At 32.3% G+C, this 20,717-nt stretch overlaps 2 protein-coding genes across 3 annotated transcripts in view; one reads left to right on the plus strand and one right to left on the minus strand.

The window, feature by feature from the left end:
* The window catches only part of LOC101899521 (arginase-1), a 43,519-nt gene extending 25,548 nt beyond the window's left edge, over positions 1 to 17,971 (plus strand). The window contains exons 4-5 of the mRNA XM_005179969.4: positions 14,033 to 14,132; positions 17,575 to 17,971. Of these exons, the coding sequence (XP_005180026.2) occupies positions 14,033 to 14,132; positions 17,575 to 17,937 (463 nt within the window). The 3' untranslated portion in view covers positions 17,938 to 17,971. The remainder of the gene's footprint in view (positions 1 to 14,032; positions 14,133 to 17,574) is intronic.
* Positions 17,972 to 18,239: 268 nt separating this feature from the next.
* LOC101901183 (endoplasmic reticulum-Golgi intermediate compartment protein 2) lies at positions 18,240 to 20,088 on the minus strand. Of its 2 annotated transcripts, XM_011292768.3 has the most exons (5): positions 19,939 to 20,088; positions 19,707 to 19,871; positions 18,833 to 19,582; positions 18,624 to 18,773; positions 18,240 to 18,566 (listed from the first exon to the last, which is right to left on the minus strand). In XM_011292768.3, the coding sequence occupies exons 2-5, from the start codon at positions 19,825 to 19,827 to the stop codon at positions 18,319 to 18,321; spliced, it is 1,269 nt and encodes a 422-aa protein (XP_011291070.1). In that variant the 5' UTR covers positions 19,828 to 19,871; positions 19,939 to 20,088; the 3' UTR covers positions 18,240 to 18,318. The 2 variants fall into 2 exon arrangements, with proteins under 2 accessions (XP_011291070.1, XP_005180036.1); XM_005179979.4 differs by having other exon boundaries at positions 19,707 to 20,077.
* Positions 20,089 to 20,717: the final 629 nt, after the last annotated feature.

A 20,717-nucleotide genomic window follows, 5' to 3' on the forward strand; every position in this document is an offset into this window, starting at 1 on the left:
TTGACAATAGATTTTTTTTTTAGAAATTACTATCGGTAGAGTTGTAATCAGTAGCAACTTCTTTCTATCGAAAAGTTGCTATTGACTTTTAAAAGTTAGCGATAACCCCTTTTCCCTAGAAAATTTTTATCGACAAGTTTTCCCTTTTGAAAACTACTCATAGTTTACTTTCCCATTGCAAAAATTCTTAACAATAACTTTTATTTATTGAAATTGGTTTTCTGTACAAGCTATCTTCGAGCTTCCTCTTTAAAAATGTCATTGTTAAACAATTGTTTCTTTAGAAAGTTACAACTTTTTCCATAGAAAGGTTATTATCGACTATTTCTCAAATGAAAGCGAGTTATCGATGTAATTTCTTTATAAGACAATAATTATCGATAAAATTTCTTAATTCAACTGCTACTGTTTACAAGTTCCTTTGTAAGAAAAGAAGTTATCGACTTCTCTAAAATCCATCAACAAAATTTTCATTTCTCAAAAATTATTTATTGAAAAACTTTCTTGTAAAAGTCTTTTATCGATAATTTTTATGTAGATACAATTTGATTTTGGACAATTTTGTCATATGGAAAAGTAATTATCCTGTGGAAAAGTTGTTATCGGCAAAGTTTATCGACATATCATTGACATAGAAAAGACGATATCGTCAACCTTTTTCCACACAAAAACTATTATCGCAAACCAGTAGAAGAAAATATCAATAAAAGGAACTAACAATCGATAACCGATAACTTAGCAACTGGTACATGAATATTTCGTGTATAGTACCAACTTCTTCTTGACCAAGAAATCAACTATCGAGTCCAAAAAAAAGCTGTTATCGACCAGCTTTCTGTAGAAAACTAGTTTATTGTTTCGTATTAAAACTTTGCTATCAAAAACATTTCTCCACAGATATCTTTTTATCGACGATTTTTTTCTATAGAGATTTTGTTATTGACACATAATTGTTATCGGCGATAGTTAGAAAACTATTTTTTGCTTCAGAAATGTATTATCGAAAACTTTTCTCCATCAAAAAGTTGATATCGACTACTTTCTTCTGTAGAAAATATGTTATCGACAACTTTTCCCTACAGAAAAACTGTTATCGACAAAGTTTTGAAAATTTACTATCGACAATCTCTCTGTAGAAAACTAGTTACCGTAAATATTTAATATTTAAAACATTGCTATCGAAAACTTTTCCCAATGAAAATGTTGTTATCGACTACTTTTTCTTTGGGATTGCTGCTATCGACATTTTTTTCCATTTTATTGACAACTGTTCCCATAGAAAAACTGTTATTGTATTTTCCTTTAAAGTGAGGCTGTTCTCGACCTCATTCTTTTTTAAATAAATGCTCTGTTCCAGAACCTGCAAGAATCTACTAGTTTTGCAATTTTATTCGATATCATAAAGTGAAAATCGGTTATCGTAGTAAAAAAAATTTTACATTCTTGCAATTCTGCAACAGACCACAAGATAATGAGGAAAAACTATTTATAACGAAAAGTCGTTATCGACAATTTTTTTAAAATTAGGTTATGTCAAAAAGTTATTCTCGAAGTTGCTTTGTTCCACATCCTGTAAGAATCTACTATTTTTGCAATTTTGTTCTATCATAAAGTGAAAATCGGTTATAATAGTAAAAAGTTTTACATTCTTGCACTTCTGGAACAGACCAAGTATTATCCCCAATTATCTCTTTGTAGAGAAGCCATATTTTATAATTTTCTCTATTTAAATTATTAACGACAACCTATTACAATAGTGAAAAAGTTATCGAAAACCCGAAAATGCATATAAAAAAATTTTAACGACCACTGTTTGATATAGACACTTTAATCGATATTTTTTCTGTTTTTGTAAAATTTCCAGTGGTTATCGCCAAATTTTTTCTATGATATATTTAAAAAAAATATTTATCGATAACTTTTCTCTATAGAAAATTGGTTTTCTCTGTGGAAATCTCCTATTTCGTTATATTTTTGGATAAAAATACTTATTATATAATAATTTAACAAATTGTTATCGATCACTTTTCCCTATTGATTGACTATTTTCTTTTTTGGTAGGAGGAGGGTGGTGTTTGGAAACTACTATTTTTTAGAAAAGTGTTTATGGAGAACTTTTCGTTGTTATCGATAACCTTTGTTACGGATTTAATCTTCAGGGTGAAGCATTTCATCTGCCTAGTTTTCACACTCTCCGGCGTTCTCTTTGTAGGGCCCTGTGGTGGAAATGAATGCAATATGATACACCACATTACAGGCTCTAGCAGTTTACAACATTTACAAATCCCAGATGCGTGAGTAAGGATTTATTCTGCACATGAACACATACATATCTACGTCGTACGTGCCGCATTCAGCTATCATCATTCCACATCCGTTTGCCACCATTTGCGAACGTAGTTGTAAAGGCTTGCTTGCATGGGGATGTTGAAGTGAAGTTTCCCTTACAAGGGTGGTGTAAATGAGCATCGGCGGCAGCGGCAGCAGCCAACTGTAAATGGAAAGTAAACATTGAGAACTTTTAATACCTGTTTTGCATTTTATATATGTATGTATGTCTATATACGTATGTTTGTATATGTGTGCCTGTTTGTACATTATGCAATATTAAATATTTGAGGGTTGTTTGTTTGCTTTATTTCCTTGCGACTGATTACTTCCGCGTTTCTGCAGACTTTTTGTTAAAATATTCCAGATTTACACCCCTTTTACAAACGCAAGAACAACAAATGAGGGTGGGTTTTGTTGCAGTCAAACCACCCCGCAATTTCAGGACCTTTCTCTTTTGTTTACTATTCAAATTCCCATTGGAATAGAGTAACCTGTTTATGGTAGTTGTCGGCAAGCGAAACAATGAACCAAAGCTATGCTCTTTCATAAGTTGAAATGAATTTCTTGGCGAAACAAAGAACAGAAACACAAGCTGTATATCCAACCCTAGTGAAACGAGAAATTAAAATATTTTTTATACCGATTTTTTAAAGCGGCTCAACCATTCTTCCAACGAAACTTTGAAAACCTATACGTTCCTGATATTTTCCCAAAAAAAGAATAAATTATTTCTAACCCATAACTCAATTGGCAATGTTTCGGTGAATGAAACTTCCAAAATCGAATTGGAAAAATCCTTTCTTTGATACCCAGACATTGCTTCCAGCATCTGTTTCCAATGCGCATGACTATTGTCTTTAGCCGGGATTTTAATATTAACCCGGAATGGAATGACATTAAATTCTAATTTCTCCTAATACGCGACTCACTCTCTTATTTGTTAAAAAAAAAACTCACATTTACTCTTTAAAATATCTCTTACGCAACAAACTCTTTGGTCGTTCAAACATTTGTGTTCTGTTCTAGTTTTACAATTTTTATCGATATCATAAAGTAGAAAATCGGTTATCGTAGTAAGAACTTTTACATTCTTGCAACAGATCATTTATTTATAGTAGAAGAAGAGTGCAAAAGTAAAGGTGAGAACACATAAAACGCTGTTTTGACTGGCTTCGTCGGAAAAGAACAAATTCGAACTAAGACAACCTAAAACTCCTATCTATGAAAAAGCCAGCCAATGACTCAAGCCAGTCAAAACAGCGTTATGTGTATTGCTCTGTTCCAGTACCTGCAAGATTCTACTATTTTTCCAATATTCTACCATATCATAAAGGGAAAATCGATATAATAAAGGGTTATCGTTGTAATTCTTGCAGTTCTGGAACAGACCATATGTATCATCTTAAATATACCAATTAGTTATCGATAACAGTTTTTTCTCAAAATTAAATCTGTCGATAACAACTTTTAAGTTCGGAAAGGTTGTCGATAGCTAGTTATCGATAATAACACTGCTATTAAAAATTATATATTGAAAATAGCAAACTTTTTATGAGGGATACATCTTCAAGAATCTGCTAGTTTTGCAATTTTTTCGATATCATAAAGGGACAATCGGTTATCGTAGTAAAAACTTTCCTTGCAGTTCTGGAACAGACCATAGATGACTACTGTTTTACAAAAAAGCCGTCATGTGCTCTCTTCCAGTACCTGCAAGAATCTACTAGTTTTGCAATTTTTTTCGATATCGTAAAGGGAAAATCGGTTATCGTAGTAAAAACTTTTACATTCTTGCAGTTCTGGAACAGACCAATTCACAATTTATTTGTAGAGAAATGTTGCCATTAACATATTTTCTATACAGAAATAAACATTTTTACAAAAAAGAGACTTTGTCAATTACTACTTGCTCTGTTTTAGAACCTGCAAGAATCTACTAGTTTCTCCTTTTTTCGATATTGGTTATCGTAGTAAAAAGTTTTTCATTCTTGTAGTTCTGGAAAAGAGAATATATTTTAATAACAAGTTTTATAGGGAGAAATATAGTCACGATCACACATGTTCTGTTCCAGAACTTGGAAGAATCTACTAGTTTTGCAATATTTTTCGATATCATATCGTAGTAAAATTTTTATATTCCTGCAGTTCTGGAACAGAAAAAAATTTTCATTCTTGTAGTTCAGAAACAGAGCATATATTTCAGAACGTAGGGAGAAATCTAGTCGCTATCACATAAGCTCTCTTCCAGAACCTGCAAGAATGTACAAGATTTGCAATATTTTTTGATATCATAAAGGAAAATCGGTTATAAATTGGAAAGTTGCCGATACTAAATTTTCTGTGGAGAAAATCTATCGATAACGTAAGCCAGTCAAAAAAGCTTTTTATGTACTCTCACCTTAACACCTCTAAATATTGATCGTAGACCCCATAAAGTATAGAAATATATATAATCAGCATAAAATGCAATGTCCGTCTGTCTGTCATAACTAGATTATAGGAAAAAGTTTCCGAAGGTAACCCTTTATAACCCTTTCTAAACTGTTATCGATAACTATGAAGAAAATTAGTCGACAGAAAATATGCTTTAGTAAAAAGTTATCGATAACAACTTTTCTATAACACCTAAGTTACGGATTATGCTGTCTTAAAAGTTATCGATAACAAATCCTTTATAAGGCCAAGTGGCCGCGTATCTAGAGACAATAGAAGTCAATAATAAATTTTCTATGAGGAAAATTAGTCAAGAGCCCATTTGCTTTATTAAAAAGTTATCGATAACAACTTTTCTATAAAACCTATGGTATGGAGTAATGCTTAACTAGGCTATAGGAAAAAGTTTCCAAAAGTAACTCATTTTAAAGAAAAGTCGATCGCAAAAATCCCCTTCTAAACAGTTATCGATAACAAATCCTTTATAAGGCCAAGTGGCCGCGTTTCTAGAAAGAAAAAAAGTCAATATTAACTTTTCAATTAAGAAAATTAGTCAACAGTCCATTTGCTTGAGTAAAAAGTTATCGATAACAACTTTTCTATAACAACTATCTTATATAATTATGAAGTCTTAATAGTTATCGATAACAAATCCTTTATAAGGCCAAGTGGCCGCGTTTCTAGAAAGAAAAAAAGTCAATATTAACTTTTCAATTAAGAAAATTAGTCGACAGCCCATTTGCTTGAGTAAAAAGTTATCGATAACAACTTTTCTATAAAACCTACACTATGGAGTTAGGTTGCCTTAACTAGTCTATAGGAGAATGTTTCCAAAAGCAACCCTTTTTAAAGAAAAGTTGTCGATGATAAAAAGCTTTTCTAAACAGTTATCGATAACAAATCCTTTATAAGGCCAAGTGGCCGCGTTTCTAAAAAGAAAAGAAGTCAATAATAACTTCTCTATGAGGAAAATTAGACGACAGCACATTTACCTTAGTAAAAAGTTATCGATAACAAATTTTGAATAAAACCTATGTTATTGAGTTAGGCTATCTTAACTAGTCTATGGGAAAAAGTTTCCAAAAGGAACGATTTTAAAAGAAAAGTTGTCAATGATAAAAGCTATTCTAAACAGTTATCGATAACAAAACTTTTCTATGAAGAAAATTAGACGACAGCACATTTGCCTTAGTAAGAAGTTATCGATAACAACTTTTCTATAAAAACTATGTTAAGGAGTTTTGCTGTTTGTAACAATTTTTCTACTTCTCTAGATATAAAAAAATTGTTATCGAAATTGTGTTTACATCTGAAAACCCAAGCTGTAACAAATCGCATATGAAAAATATTAAAAAAAAAAAATACCAATTGTCTATGGTCATTTACGAAACAGCTGATTGCATGGATCATATGATTAGGCTCCCACCCATTATCCCGGCAAATGTTATGGCCAATTATTTGTTAAATCAATTAACAATAGAACAAATGTTCCAAATAGCAAGCGAACCCAACCCGACATATGCAATTCGCACATTGACAGATGCTACACAGAGCAGATAGAACGAGAAATGTCATTATGATGCGATGTAGGCGAATGAGAGATGAGCATGCGTGCATGTGTGAAAATAAAAAGAGATTTTTTTTCTTTGCTTTTATCACAATCTCCCATTGTAGTGACAGTTATCAATGTGTCAATGGCATAGAAAGTGTATCTTGCACTCTTTGCAAAAACCACGCACACACTCTCTCTAGCGTATATTGTAGGGACTGAATGCCTGGTGCCTGAATGTCTGGGCGCAATTGTTTCAGATTGTTTTCATTTTTGCTTGCAAGTCTAGAGGTGGTGGTGGTGGAGGCGAGGTTGATGATGGTGTTGTTGTTGGTGTTGTTCTTGTTAGTGTTGGTGGTTGAAATAAAAGTGATTTACTTTTGATATCAGGGGGTTGTTGTAAAATAGCAGCGGCAGCAGCAATAACAACAATAACAAAAATCTGCCAGATTGGCTAGTTTCCATGAACATCAACTACACCAACAAAACAATACACAAGCGACGAATTGCCCTACTACTGACGAATTAAGAATGCCTTTGTTTTACACGTACGGCAAAAGGGGACTGAGGGTGGTGCGCCGGTGTTTGGCATGCGTCGTCGTCGTTGTCGCGCTATTGTTTATAACTAAAATAATTATAATTTATTACATGATGTCATGACTCGGCCGGCAGATGAAAATGTTAAACAAAACTCACCCAATACTTGGAGAGAGAGATAAAAGAAGGGCAGAAATAACAACAAAATATTTGTCAAATCTCTTTTCTATCGACACAAAAAAGGGAGAAAAGCAAATAAAAGGGGAGGATCCTATAGGTAAATTTTCTTCTGAAAAATAACAAACTTTAAAAAAGTAAGTGATTATTTAAAAACCTTTCAATTTCAAAACATTTTTGCTCTGTTCCAGGACGTGCAAGAATTTACTATTTTTAATTTTTTTTTCGATATCATAAAGAAAAATCGGTTATCGTAGTAAAAACTTTTAAATTCTTGCAGTTTGGGAACATAACATTTATTGTGAAACCAGTGACTACTTCCAAAGTTATGATTCCTAGAAATATTTCACTAAATTGGCATAACCCAATTCCAAAATGAGTTACCTGTATAATTTTGATAATATCTCTGGCATAGGTATAATTTATGTTATGTTATGTTTTTTTTATTGAAAATCAAGTTATGCCAATATGGTACAGGGATCAATTACAGAATAATGGCCCTTTAAAAACTAGTTGGTTTTCCAGCCAAATATAAAGAAATCGCACTATCACGCTTGAATTCCATCATGAATAACTTTTTTTTTAGAAAATTCTCACCAAAATGCTTTTGTACGCTTGTAAATAATATAATGAGCTGTCACTGGAAACATTTTAACAGCTGTCGGACGAGTGGCTTAGAAATGACAGCAGTCTGAACTTGGTTGCAGTTTTTTCATCATTATAATTTCATGTATTTATAAATTATTGCTCATAACTTTGGCATTTTATTGCCTACATTAAAATAATCTATTTCAAAATGAGGATTAGATATTCTTCTTTAAAAGCTAATTTACTTTATTAAGATATAAGCTCTTGAAGGGAGTAACGAAGAAAATCAAAATAAATTATAATTTTATGCTGTTTTTAAATTTTGTCCATAACTCTAGTATTTCATTGCTTAAATTTATATAATCCATTTCACATTGAAGATAAGATATTCTTCCTTAAAAGATAAGCTACTTTTTAATGATACGAAGTCCAGTTCCAAAGATATGGCCTCTAGATATTGGTAACGCAAAATATTAACATGCCTTAAAAGTTTAAGTAGCTGTGAAATTTTTAGGATAACTCAGGTATTTCATTGGCTACATCGATAAAATTTCTGTCAAATTGAAGATCAGACATTCTTCTTTCAAAATCAAGTTATAACATTAAGATTTATAAATCAGTTCCAAAGTTATGGCATCTAGAAAAAGTAACGGAAAAGTCAGAAGAAATTGAAGTTTAAAATAGTTATAAAGTCTTGTCGATAACTCTGGTATTTCGGCGCCTACAATAATATTTTTTATTTCAAATTGAAGATTAGACACTTTTCTTCAAAGATCTATTAACTACATTAGTATACATAGTTCATTCCCATAGTTATAGGCTCTAGAAGAGAGTAACGAAGAAATTCAGCATAAATTAAAATTTTAGGTAATTACAAAGTTTTGTCCATAACTCTGGTATTTCATTGCCTACATTAAAAAAAATATTTTTCATAATGAGGATTAGACATTCTTCTTCAAAATTTAAGTCACTTCATTGAGATACAAAGTCCAATTCCAAAGTTATGGCCTCTAGAATTTGGTAACGCAAAATATTAACATGCCCTAAAAGTTTAAGTAGCTGTGAAATTTTAAAGATAACTCTGGTATTTCATTGGCTACATCGATAAACGTTGTGCCAATTTGAAGATCAGACATTCTTCTTTCAAAATCAAGTCATTACTTAAAGCTGCATAGATGAGTTCCAAAGTGATGGCCTCTAGAAGAGAGAACCGAAGAAATTCAGCATAAATTATTATTTTTGGTAGTTATAAATTGTTGTCCATAACTCTGGTATTTCAACGCCTACATGAACATAATCTACTTCAAATTGAAGATTACATATTCTTCTTTAAAAGCTAAGTTACTTTATTAAGATACAAAGTCCAGTTCCAAAGTTATGGCCTCTAGAAATTGGTAACGCAAATTATTAACATGCCTTAAAAATTTAAGTAGTTGTGAAATTTTTAAGATAACTCTGGTATTTCATTGGCTACATCGATCAAAGTTATGTCAAATTGAAGATCAAACATTCTTCTTTTAAAATCAAGTTATAGCATTAAGATTTGTAAATCAGTTCCAAAGTTATGGCGTCTAGAAAAAAGTAACGGAAAAACTAAGCATAAATTAAAGTTAAAAGAAGTTATAAAGTCTTGTCGATAACTCTGGTATTTCGGTGCCTACAATAACATAATCTACTTCAAATTAAAGATTATACAGTCTTCTTTAAATATCGAGTTACTTTTTTCAGGTACAAAGTCCAGTTCAAAAGATATAGTCTGTAGAAATAGGTAGCGGAAAAAGTTGGCATACATTAAAAGTTTGAGTAGCTGTGACGTTTTTGGGATAACTCTGGTATTTTATAACCTACCGCGATGAAATGTATATCAATTTGAAGATCAGACATTCTTCTTTAAGAAGTCAAGTTATTGCATGAAGATGCCTATATTAGATCCAAAGTTGTAGCCCTTAGAAACTAATTACCGAAAATATTAACATACATTTAAATTTTAAGTAGCTATAATATTTTTAGAATATCTTTAATATTTCATTACCTATATCGCTAATATTTATATCGATTTAAAGATCAGACATACTTCTTTCAAAATCATCATTTATCCAGTAAGATACATGCGCCCGTTCCAAAGTTATGGTTCGTAGAAAATGATTACGGAAAAAATTACCCTACATGAAAATATGAAGAATTTTTGAAATTTTTGGGATATCTCCGGTATTAGATCAGTTGGACTAATGAATTTCCGTCTGTTTATGAATAAGATATTCCTATTTCAAAATCATATTACATCATCAAATAACTTAGACCAGTTCAAAAGTTATGCACCCTAAAAAGTGACTACGGACAAAAATCTCACAATTGAACATATTAAGGTACCTCTTATATTTTGCAATACCTTTGGTACTTTATGAGCTCTTTCACTGGAATTTATTTCTATTTAAAGAACAGAAGATTTTCTTTTAAAATCGCTGTATTTCGTTCTCGGATATGACCTAGTACCAAAGTTATGGTCCGGAGAAAACTATTACGGGAAAATACTCATGGTTCAAATATAGCACTCTGGCATCCCTATAATAATCATCATTGTTATATAAAGTTATTGCATATCCATGTAATTTTGATCCTAGCCAGCTGATATTACCCTTGTCAAACCTTACTGAAGTTTAGAAAACGTAGACGTAACGAATGATTGATGCTGCAATGAGCTGTCCATAACACTCCGCTGTTTGCTTGAGGGCAGATATGGAGTTGTAAAAAATACAACTCGCGCGAGACATTCCTAATCATATGTACATAACACGTGTCCTTAAACAACAGAAACGCGACCATATCAATGAATTCAACCCCCTCACGTATTGAACAGCGAGCCGAGAAACACATCTGTGGTCTGTAGATCAGGATAAGAAGAAAATTTATTACATAACCTTAAATTTAACGATCATTGGTTGCGGACACGAGGGTGACTAGTTACATGTACACATGCAGTTATTGTTGTTGTTGGACAATAAACCAAAAAAAAAAAACGGAATACAGAACAACTTTTTTAAAATATTTTGAAATGTAAGGAGTCTGTTTCACCACTATGGGTAACCTCCTGACTTGCTCGCCATCTTTAAAATATAATATTTATTGGCATAGAATATTTTTCAAGATTATTTTAGTCCTTTATATTAAGGCAAGTTTTTAAGGTGTAGACCTCCAAATACGGGAGATATCCAAAAGTCAAAAAATTTAACTCTCGAGCATTTTTCACTTGTTTGGAAAGTTTTCCGCTATTGCTTTCTTTCGGCCATAACCTGAGATATATTCAACAGATTTTCATGAAGTAAGTTGTCTTTGGAAGAGTGACACCTAGTTTTTAAATTGTGTCCTCGGTGTTGCAGCAATCATTCAGATGCCTGAGTTATTGTCAAAATAACACGAGTGTTTTGGTTATCACAATTTTTGAAAATTTTCTGCTATTGCTTTCCTTCGGCCATAACCTGAGATATATTCAATAGATTCTCATGAAGTGAGTTTTTTTTTTTGGAAGAGTGGCAACTAGTTTTTAAAATGGTGTACTCGGCGTTGAAGCAACCATTCAGATGTCTGAGTTATTGTCAAAATAATACGAGTGTTTCAATTATCACAATTCTTGAAAATTTTCTACTATTGCTTTCCTTCGGCCATAACTTTAGATATATTCAACAGATTTTCATGAAGTAAGTTGTTTTTGGAAGAGTGACATCTAGTTTTTAAATTGTGTATTTGATGTCGAAGCAACCATTCAAATCTCAGAGTTATCGTCAAAATATTACGAGTGTTTCAATTATCACAATTTTTGAAAAATTTCCGGCATTGTTTTCCTTCGGCCATAACTTGAGATATATACAACAGATTTTCATGAAGTAAGTTTTTTTTGGAAGAGTGACAACTAGTTTTTCAATTGTGTACTCGGTGTTAAAGCAATCATCCAGATGCTTAAGTTATTGTCAAAATAACACGAGAGTTTTAATTATCATAATTATTGAAAAATTTCCGACATTGCTTTCCTTCGGCCATAACTTTAGATATATACAACAGATTTTCATGAAGTAAGTTGTTTTAGGAAGAGCGACATCTAGTTTTTAAATTGTGTATTTGATGACGAAGCAACCATTCAAATCTCAGAGTTATCGTCAAAATATTACGAGTGTTTCAATTATCACAATTTTTGAAAAATTTCCGGCATTGTTTTCCTTCGGCCATAACTTGAGATATATTCAACAGATTTTCATAAAGTAAGTTGTTTTGGGAAGAGGGCCATCTAGTTTTTAAATTGTGTACTTTGTGTTGAAGCAATCATTCAAATCTCAGAGTTATTGCCAAAATAACACGAGTGTTTCAATTATCACAATTTTTGAAAATTTTCCGACATTGCTTTCCTTCGGCCATAACTTGAGATATATTCAACAGATTTTCATGAAGTAAGTTGTTTTTGGAAGAGGGAAATCTAGTTTTTAAATTGTGTACTCGGTGTTGAAGCAACCATTCAGATGCCTGAGTTATTGTCAAAATAACACGAGTGTTTCAATTATCACAATTTTTGAAAATTTTCCGCTATTGCTTTCTTTCGGTCATAACTTTAGATATATTCAACCGATTTTCATGAAGTAAGTTGTTTTGGAAGAGCGACATCTAGTTTTTAAATTGTGTACTCGGTATTGAAGCAATTATTAAGATGCCTAAGTTATTGTCAAAATAACACGAGTGTGTCAATTATCACAATTTTTGAAAATTGTCCGCTATTGCTTTCCTTCGGCCATAAATTTAAATATATTGAACAGATTTTCATGAAGTAAGTTGTTTTTTAAAGAGTGACATCTAGCTTTCAAATTGTGTAATTTGTGTTGAAGCAATCATTCAGATGTCTGAGTTATTGTCAAAATAACACAAGTGTTTCAACTATCACAATTTTTGAAAAATTTCTGACGATGCTTTCTTTTGACCATAACTTGAGATATATTCAACAGATTTTCAGGGAATAAATTACTTTTTGAAGAGTGACATCTACCTTTCAAATTGTGTGCTTTGTGTTGAAGCAACCATTCAAATGTCTGAGTTATTGTCAAAATAACATGAGTGTATCAATTATCACAATTTTTGAAAAATTTCTGACGATGCTTTCCTTCCGCCATAGCTTGAGATATATTCAACAGATTTTCATGGAATAAGTTGTTTTTGGAAGAGTGGCATCTAGTTTTTAAATTGTGTATTTGATGTCGAAGCAACCATTCAAATCTCAGAGTTATCGTCAAAATATTACGAGTGTTTCAATTATCACAATTTTTGAAAATTTTCTACTATTGCTTTCTTTCAGTCATAACTTGAGATATATTCCACATATTTTCATGAAAAAATTTGTTTTTGGAAGAGTGACATCTAGTTTTTAAATTGTGTACTTGAATATTTTAAGTATCTCTCATAATACCCAAGATATCGTACAACTTATACGTATGTTAGCAATTTATTAGTTATAAACATTTTTCCACATATTTTCATGAAAAAATTTGTTTTTGGAAGAGTGACATCTAGTTTTTAAATTGTGTACTTGAATATTTTAAGTATCTCTCATAATACCCAAGATATCGTACAACTTATACGTATGTTAGCAATTTATTAGTTATAAACATTTTTCCACATATTTTCATGAAAAAATTTGTTTTTGGAAGAGTGACATCTAGTTTTTAAATTGTGTACTTGAATATTTTAAGTATCTCTCATAATACCCAAGATATCGTACAACTTATACGTATGTTAGCAATTTATTAGTTATAAACATTTTTATGCGAAATATTTCAATGGGCTATAACTTTTGAAAGCAAAAGAATACAAAATACTATATAATACATACATGACAGTTGGAAGTAGCCCTGTAAATACTCGAGATATCGTACAAATTGTACAAGAGTTTACACTCGTTTATTTCACACATTTTTTTAGCACACTACTTTTCCATGGGTCAAAGAGTTTTTTTATACAGCTAAAGTAGCCGGTGGATTGTACTAAAATAACCAGATTTTTAAAAAGAAGCACTCGCATTGAAAATGTTGCCCAAAAATTCCTTTATGTATCTGACCAAATACCTGAGATATTTTCCCGGCAAAATATTTATTGTGCCTTAAATTTCCACATTTTTGGTTTTCAAATTTGACTTCGTCTCTTAATCCTGAAAATGATTACATTCATATGCAAAACCCCATAACTTTGGAATAACATTTCTTTTGTTCTACCGTACCAATTTCCTGCAAACACCGTTATTTAAAAGTCCTTATATATCCTTTTTATCAACAAAATACTTTGTATGCATCAATGATTCTTCTTGTCCTAAATGCATTTTGCTTGTTCTTTTTTTCACATTCTTGCTTATTGTTGTTGTTTTATTTATTTTTTGTATATTTACAGCTTGCGTGCCGATCAGTTGGTATACATTGGTCTACGGGACATTGACCCATACGAGGCGTATATTCTGAATAAATTGGGAATACGAGCATATGCCATGGATGTAAGTATGTTTGGGTGTATTGGTTACAAAGGACCTGAGGGCCAAAGTGTGGGGTTGAGTTTGCGTCTCTATGTGTGTGTATGTGTAAAGATCAAAAATTGTACCTTTGAATTTGATTCAGGTTTCCTAGTAGCATTCAGGCTTAACAATTAAAGGACATGCTCACAGGATCGCAACAAACACAAAACCACCCCAAGTTGAGGGTCGTTTCTACTTACTTATTATGGTTGTTGATGTTTGGTTTTAATGATCCTTTGTGATCGTTACAACATCTGTAACTTTTGGCCGGCCGGCCAGCCAGTCACAAACACACACGCACTCACACACACACTAAAAATGTTAATGAACCCCTCTCTCCATATGTCCTTTTTTCTGTTGTTGTCTTCTATGGTAGTAGGGGAGTTTAGGGGTGGTTTTCTAAATTAGGGTTTACTGGGCATTTGCTGGGTTTCTATTTGTCCCTTTTTTTTGCTTGGCTTGTTTCTTATACAGTGGGATAGGACATGGTTCATTATTGCAATGGAATCGTAACACCAGTGCTTATACATTTTTTTGTGTTTTGTTTTGGCATAAATTACGATCAGTATTTTGTTACTGTCACATTAAAAATGCAATGTTGAAAAATTAGTACCTCTGTCGGGGGATTTGATACAAAGAGTTTTATTATACCTTGAAGCTTTGCAAATCGAAAAAATGTGGATTTTGTTGAAAAGAAAGGGAGCCAAAGTTGTAACGGAAGAAATAAATTCTCGTTAGGGCAGTGATAAACAATTTTCTGTCATAGGCTGTAGTATCCAATATGAACTTCAAATATCAAATTTGAAACATTTCCGGTGAATAATGTCGCTTAAATCACCAAAATACCGAAAATATGGAGGTACTGATATATGGGGCCTATACGAAGACCTGGACCTGCACAGACAATTTTCTGTCATAGGCTGTAGTATCCATTACGAACTTCAAATATCAAATTTGAAACATATCCGGTGAATAATGTCGCTAAAATCATAAAAATACCGAATATAGGGAGGTACTATTATATGGCGGCTATACGAAGGCGTGGACCTGCACAGACAATTTTCTGTCATAGGCTGTAACATCCATTACGAACTTCAAATACTAAATTTGAAACTATTCCGGTGAATAACGTCGCTTAAATCACCAAAATACCGATAATAGGGAGGTACCATTATATGGGGGCTTTACGAAGACGTGGATCTACACAGACAATTTTCTGTCATAGGCTGTAGTATCCAATATGAACTTCAAATATCAAATTTGAAACATTTCCGGTGAATAATGTCGCTAAAATCATCAAAATACCGAATATCGGGAGGTACTATTATATGGCGGCTATACGAAGGCGTGGACCTGCACAGACAATTTTCTGTCTTAGGATGTAGTATCCATTACGAACTTCAAATACCAAATTTGAAAAAATTTCGGTGAATAATGTCTCTTGAATCACCAATATACAGAAAATAGGGAGGTACCATTATATGGGAGTTATACCAAAACGTAGACCTACATGGCCCATTTTCAATACCAAAAGTCCTGCAGGCATAATATACATATGAGTAAACCTGTATTAATCTAGTTCATTTCGTTCAAAAGCTAGGATGATTTCTGCAGACGGATAGACGGACGGACTTTGTTAAATCGACATAGAATTTTATGCTGATCAAGAATATATATACTTCGTGGGATCTAAAATGTATATTTCGAGGTGTTACAAACGAAATGACAAACCTTTTATACCCTCCCAAGATTTGCTTTCTCTTTGTTGTTGCAAAATAGTCAGGCTTATTCCCATTATTGTTGTTTTTATAAAAACAACATTTGTTTATTAGTGAAAATGCTTTCTTTAAATTTAAAAAGAAATGCCACCCAACTCAAAAGTTGAGGTTATGTTACAAAAGACTTAAAAGACTTTCTTGGTTTAAAAGATATCAAATATCTTTATTTTCAAAAAAAAAAATCACCAATATTTTCAATCAATTTAAAATTTCAATTTAAACCTCAACATAACCTCAACATTTTTATTGAATCAAGTAAAAATATTTTATTTAATAAAAATGCAGTTTTTATTTATTTATGACATTTACTGCACAAAGATCATGTTAAGGAACTTCCTAATTATTTGTTTCTAAATAATTTTAGATTTCCTGATTGATTTTTTTTAATAATAAACTCAATCGCGGAAAGTATTTTGAAAATATTGAAAAAATCATCATTTGTTATATACCAATGCCTTGGGGACGCTTCTTCCATCAAATTCTTTTGATATTGCTTCCTTAATCATAACCTTACATTTTGAGGATGGGTCACATCTGGAAACAAGACATAATTTTAGAAAAATTATGAGGGAGTTTCTTTGTTTATATGTTAGCAGTTTTTCTGTATTCTCAAGAAATCTATATATTTAATTAAATTTAATTACATTTGATACATTTTTTATTTTTAATTTAACTTTGACATAACCTCACTTTTGTGAACTATTATGAACAAATTTTTAAAATATCATGTTTAATCCTAGACAAGAGTAGATAAACAAATAAAAATGCTGTTGAGCCCTTTGTTGTTCATTGTTTTCATATCTCTTATAGAGGAGTATCGTTTGTAATATCTAGATATCGTTTCCTTATTAAAATTGCATAGTTTTTCCCATATACACAGATACATTAGGGGTCAAACACTTAAGACTTTTCCTGAACTTAAGGCTTATTCAATAGGCTAATGAGAAAAACATCGATATACCAGAATCAATTGGTTACTGGTATTTCTGAGCTTAAATGCTATAGAAAATTTGTTGAAATGCTTTTGAAGACCCATGGGACCTTCACGAAATTGTGGATGCATTTAGACGGTTTTTTCTTTACCCATATTTAGCTTAGCAGTAATATGATTTCATGTACTATTAATAAACTAAGCATAAGGTCAATGAAAATCAGCTCCTAGCATGGTACAATGAAGAGAAGGTAGGTCAACTTTGAAAAAATTGCAAGTATAGAGGTCTACCTGTTTGGCTTGTAATGTCAGAATTGGTATCAAAACAATAAAAAATCAAACAACTTGTTTTGCCTTATTTGAGTAATAATTGAAAAAAGCGATAACTGAATGGAAAGTCAACACTTCATTTCAATATCATGTACTATATATCTCTAAACGATTATTTTGCTACAAAAACTCTAGCTTTTGTCGATGCATACGTTGAAATAAACATTTTGAAAACACACGAATTTGAATATTTTCTGAACAAACTTTTTGTTATTGAAAATAAAACACATATATAAACAAAAAAAGTTGACATATTAAGCCAAGAAAATAAAAAAATTAGAATCATATGGTATCATAGCCCTACCTTGATATCATTGTACCATGGCTCCTAGCTTATCTATTTTATTCCATTTAGTTGTAATCTTTTTCATTTGTTCCTTTCCAGTCCATCGATAAATTTGGCATATCGAAAATTATGGAAATGACCTTGGATGCCCTGGATGTGAAGAATAAAATCCACATCAGTTTTGATATTGATGCTTTGGATAGTAGAATTGCTCCCAGTACTGGAACAGCTGTCTATGGTGGCATGTCGTTGCGTGAAGGCATCTATGTCGTTGAAACACTGTGTGATACAAAGCGAGTACAAGGTTTTGATTTGGTCGAAGTAAATCCCAGTCTGGGCACTCAGGCCGATGTTAACAACACATTATCGGCTTCTATGGAAATTTTGAAAATCGCTTGCGGTGGCTACCGGCGTAGGGGGACATATGAGCAAGTAGATGGAAGTTTGTTAAAGAATGAATGATAATAAAGTGACCATCAAAAATTTAATATTTATATTTTTTCTTGTTTAATTAAATAATAATAAAGCTGTTTAGAATAAACGTATAGATAGTTTATTAAAATAAAAAGAAACCTGTGTTTCTCAATGCCAACGTTATGCTCGCTTTTCGCTTTTGGGATGAGCGTAATTAATAGTTCATAAAATAAACCTAAGTTAATGGATAGGAAGTGATATTTTCAAGGAATTCTGCAGGCATTCCTTTAATAAACATTCTGCATTCGACGACTGTCTTGCTTTAGGAATGACAATACCACCCAATCATATGAATTATTTAGAAAAAACGTCATTTATTTTCAATAATGAAACAAGAGATTCTTTGGAATGCTTACAAATACAATTAAATTATTGTTCATTTGTTTTGTTAAGTGCAGGAATAATTGCCTCCACTTTGGTTGCCATTATATTGGCATTGGTTATCAAGTCGTTGCTAACGACCAATTGAGTTGGTGGTACAACAACTTCCTTAAAAATATGAGGTTTTGCCAAGGGCGTATTCTCAGGAGATTCTTTCAGTCTTATGTGCAACAGCTGGGGAGCAAATATGGACAGTAGTTTCTTTTGTACCGAAACTAAAATGAAATTCAATATTCCTGTAATGATATATCATTTATTGATTTCCATTTTTCTCATTGATATAAAGAACTCACCTGATATTACAATAATACCCGAAATTATGGAACATAATCGTATTGTAAAATTAATAATATTTTCACGATCGGTACGCACAATAATTTTCAATGCCGACCAGTCGTATTTAAAGTAAATCCCCGGAGAACCATACGAACTGCCATCGCCATCTGAAAGATATAATAAAAATTTGAATAATTACATATAAACTACTCATATTTTTACATACCTAAAACTCTTATATTTTCCGTAACCGAATACTGATAAGTGTTGATGGTTGAAAAGGCTGTATGTATTTCAGTGGGTACAATATTAAGAAAATATTGTACCCTTGTCGATTCATCGGCCACAAAAGTCTCATCACCCTCCAAGGGCTGTATTAGACGTTTCGAGTACTGGCCAAAACTCAAACGATTAATGCGATGTGTAAAATTCGACGGTAGGCGCCGGAAACCAATCATCAAATGATCTCCAATCATGTCGACGACTGGCATAGCCCCACCCACCATGTGTAGAACACCCGCTACTTTGTGTATTCCCAAAGTACCATGCAAGCGACAAGCATCATATTTTTCATCAGGCAGACCATGTCCCCTATGTTCTTTCTCGGGCTGGCTAGTAACTTCATGTGATTTAATAACATCTTTGAATAAAACATCAGCTACCGAATGATACTGTTCACGCAGAAAATGGTTTAAATGTTGTTGTCGCTCAAATTCTTCTCTCGCCTCAATGTCCATTTTCCACCATACATCCTGTCGCTGCAAGGTGCCATAGGCAAAGACATCTTGCTGGGTTTCATCCATTAAATCTACACCCGATAAAGATCCACATGGCATGGCCACAGTTATATCGACATGCATTTGAACTTTTTCAGTTTCTGTATCTGGCACAAATTCATATTTCAAATTGGCATCTTGATAATATTGGATCTCTTTGTAGATCAAAAATACAATCAATAATCTACTGATTAGAGAAACTGTAATGAAAGATTGGAATCTGATTAATATATATGTGGTCCTCCCTTTAATTATTCAGCCTGATGTGATTCAAGTTTTCACAAAGACCTTGCTTATCGATTTACTGATCAGTAGTTTACTTACGTGTTCCACCAATTTCTGTCGTCTCTGTGTATTTCTCTGGAACTTTTTTGAAAGCGTCCAAGGTTTTGGCAATCTCTATGAGATTGCTTTTATTGCCACGATACCTTAATGTAGCTGACATGTCTACTTCTTCCCGGTTGGAACTATTGCTTCATTTAATTATATCTAAAATGGAGTCACCGGCTATGCACACAATTTGGGAATTTCCAGGCGCTGATAATCTGTAACCCACCTTAGCTCTAATTATATGCAGGAATGGAAGCATATAAAACTTGAAATAATTTTAATTTAAAAGATTATAAGGATTTAAAAGATTTTTTTATTTTGTTTACGTGTTCTGTCGGCTTCAACTACTTCAATGAAAATATTCATTGAGCAGAGCCAAGTGAACTAGTTCAATTTCTTTCACTCTATCAGGGGCGCGCTTTCAGAAGAACAAACAGCAGTATAAAGGAACTAGTTCCCTTCGAACTATCCTTTAACCGGTTTCATTCTTATCTTTGCTTACATCTAAATGGAAATGTTTTCTTTATGCATTTAATCTCTTGATTGTTATAATTTGTATTTATTGGATTATTTATATACGCTTCCTACACAGGGAAGTCAATGGGAAAAAACCCGGTAATGGAGAAATCAAAACAATTCAAATGACCTATATTAGGGTTATATAAATCGACTTTTGTCTGCATGTCAGTAGTACGATAACAGCAGTTTATCAATTGCTAAAGGCGCTATTAGACGGAATGAGTAAGTGCATAGGGATATTTTTAATTTCTGAAATTGTTGATATTTTCAATACATATTTGTATTTTTCTACTTTTAAATTCAATTGTGGAGACACTAGTCAAAACCATGGTACAGTAAGGAGGTGGAACAGCTTTGTAAAACTACAGAAATACATCCTGAAGCTATGCCCGCTTCCTGTTGTTGTTGTTTTCTTTAATTTGATATTTTTCTTAATTTTTAAAATGGTTTTTATAGCGCGAAATTGAATGAAATGCCTGATTTCTC

This window comes from Musca domestica, unplaced genomic scaffold (assembly GCF_030504385.1).
Source record: "Musca domestica strain aabys unplaced genomic scaffold, Musca_domestica.polishedcontigs.V.1.1 286, whole genome shotgun sequence".
NCBI classification, from domain to species: domain Eukaryota; kingdom Metazoa; phylum Arthropoda; class Insecta; order Diptera; family Muscidae; genus Musca; species Musca domestica.

Coding starts and splice junctions, on each gene's coding strand:
- LOC101901183 (XM_011292768.3), bottom strand. CDS start 19,827: ATGTCAGCTACATTAAGGTATCGTGGCAATAAAAGCAATCTCATAGAG. Junction 19,583..19,706: donor GACAGAAATTGGTGGAACAC/GTAAGTAAACTA, acceptor CTTTCATTACAG/TTTCTCTAATCAGTAGATTA. Junction 18,774..18,832: donor GGAAAATATAAGAGTTTTAG/GTATGTAAAAAT, acceptor TATATCTTTCAG/ATGGCGATGGCAGTTCGTAT.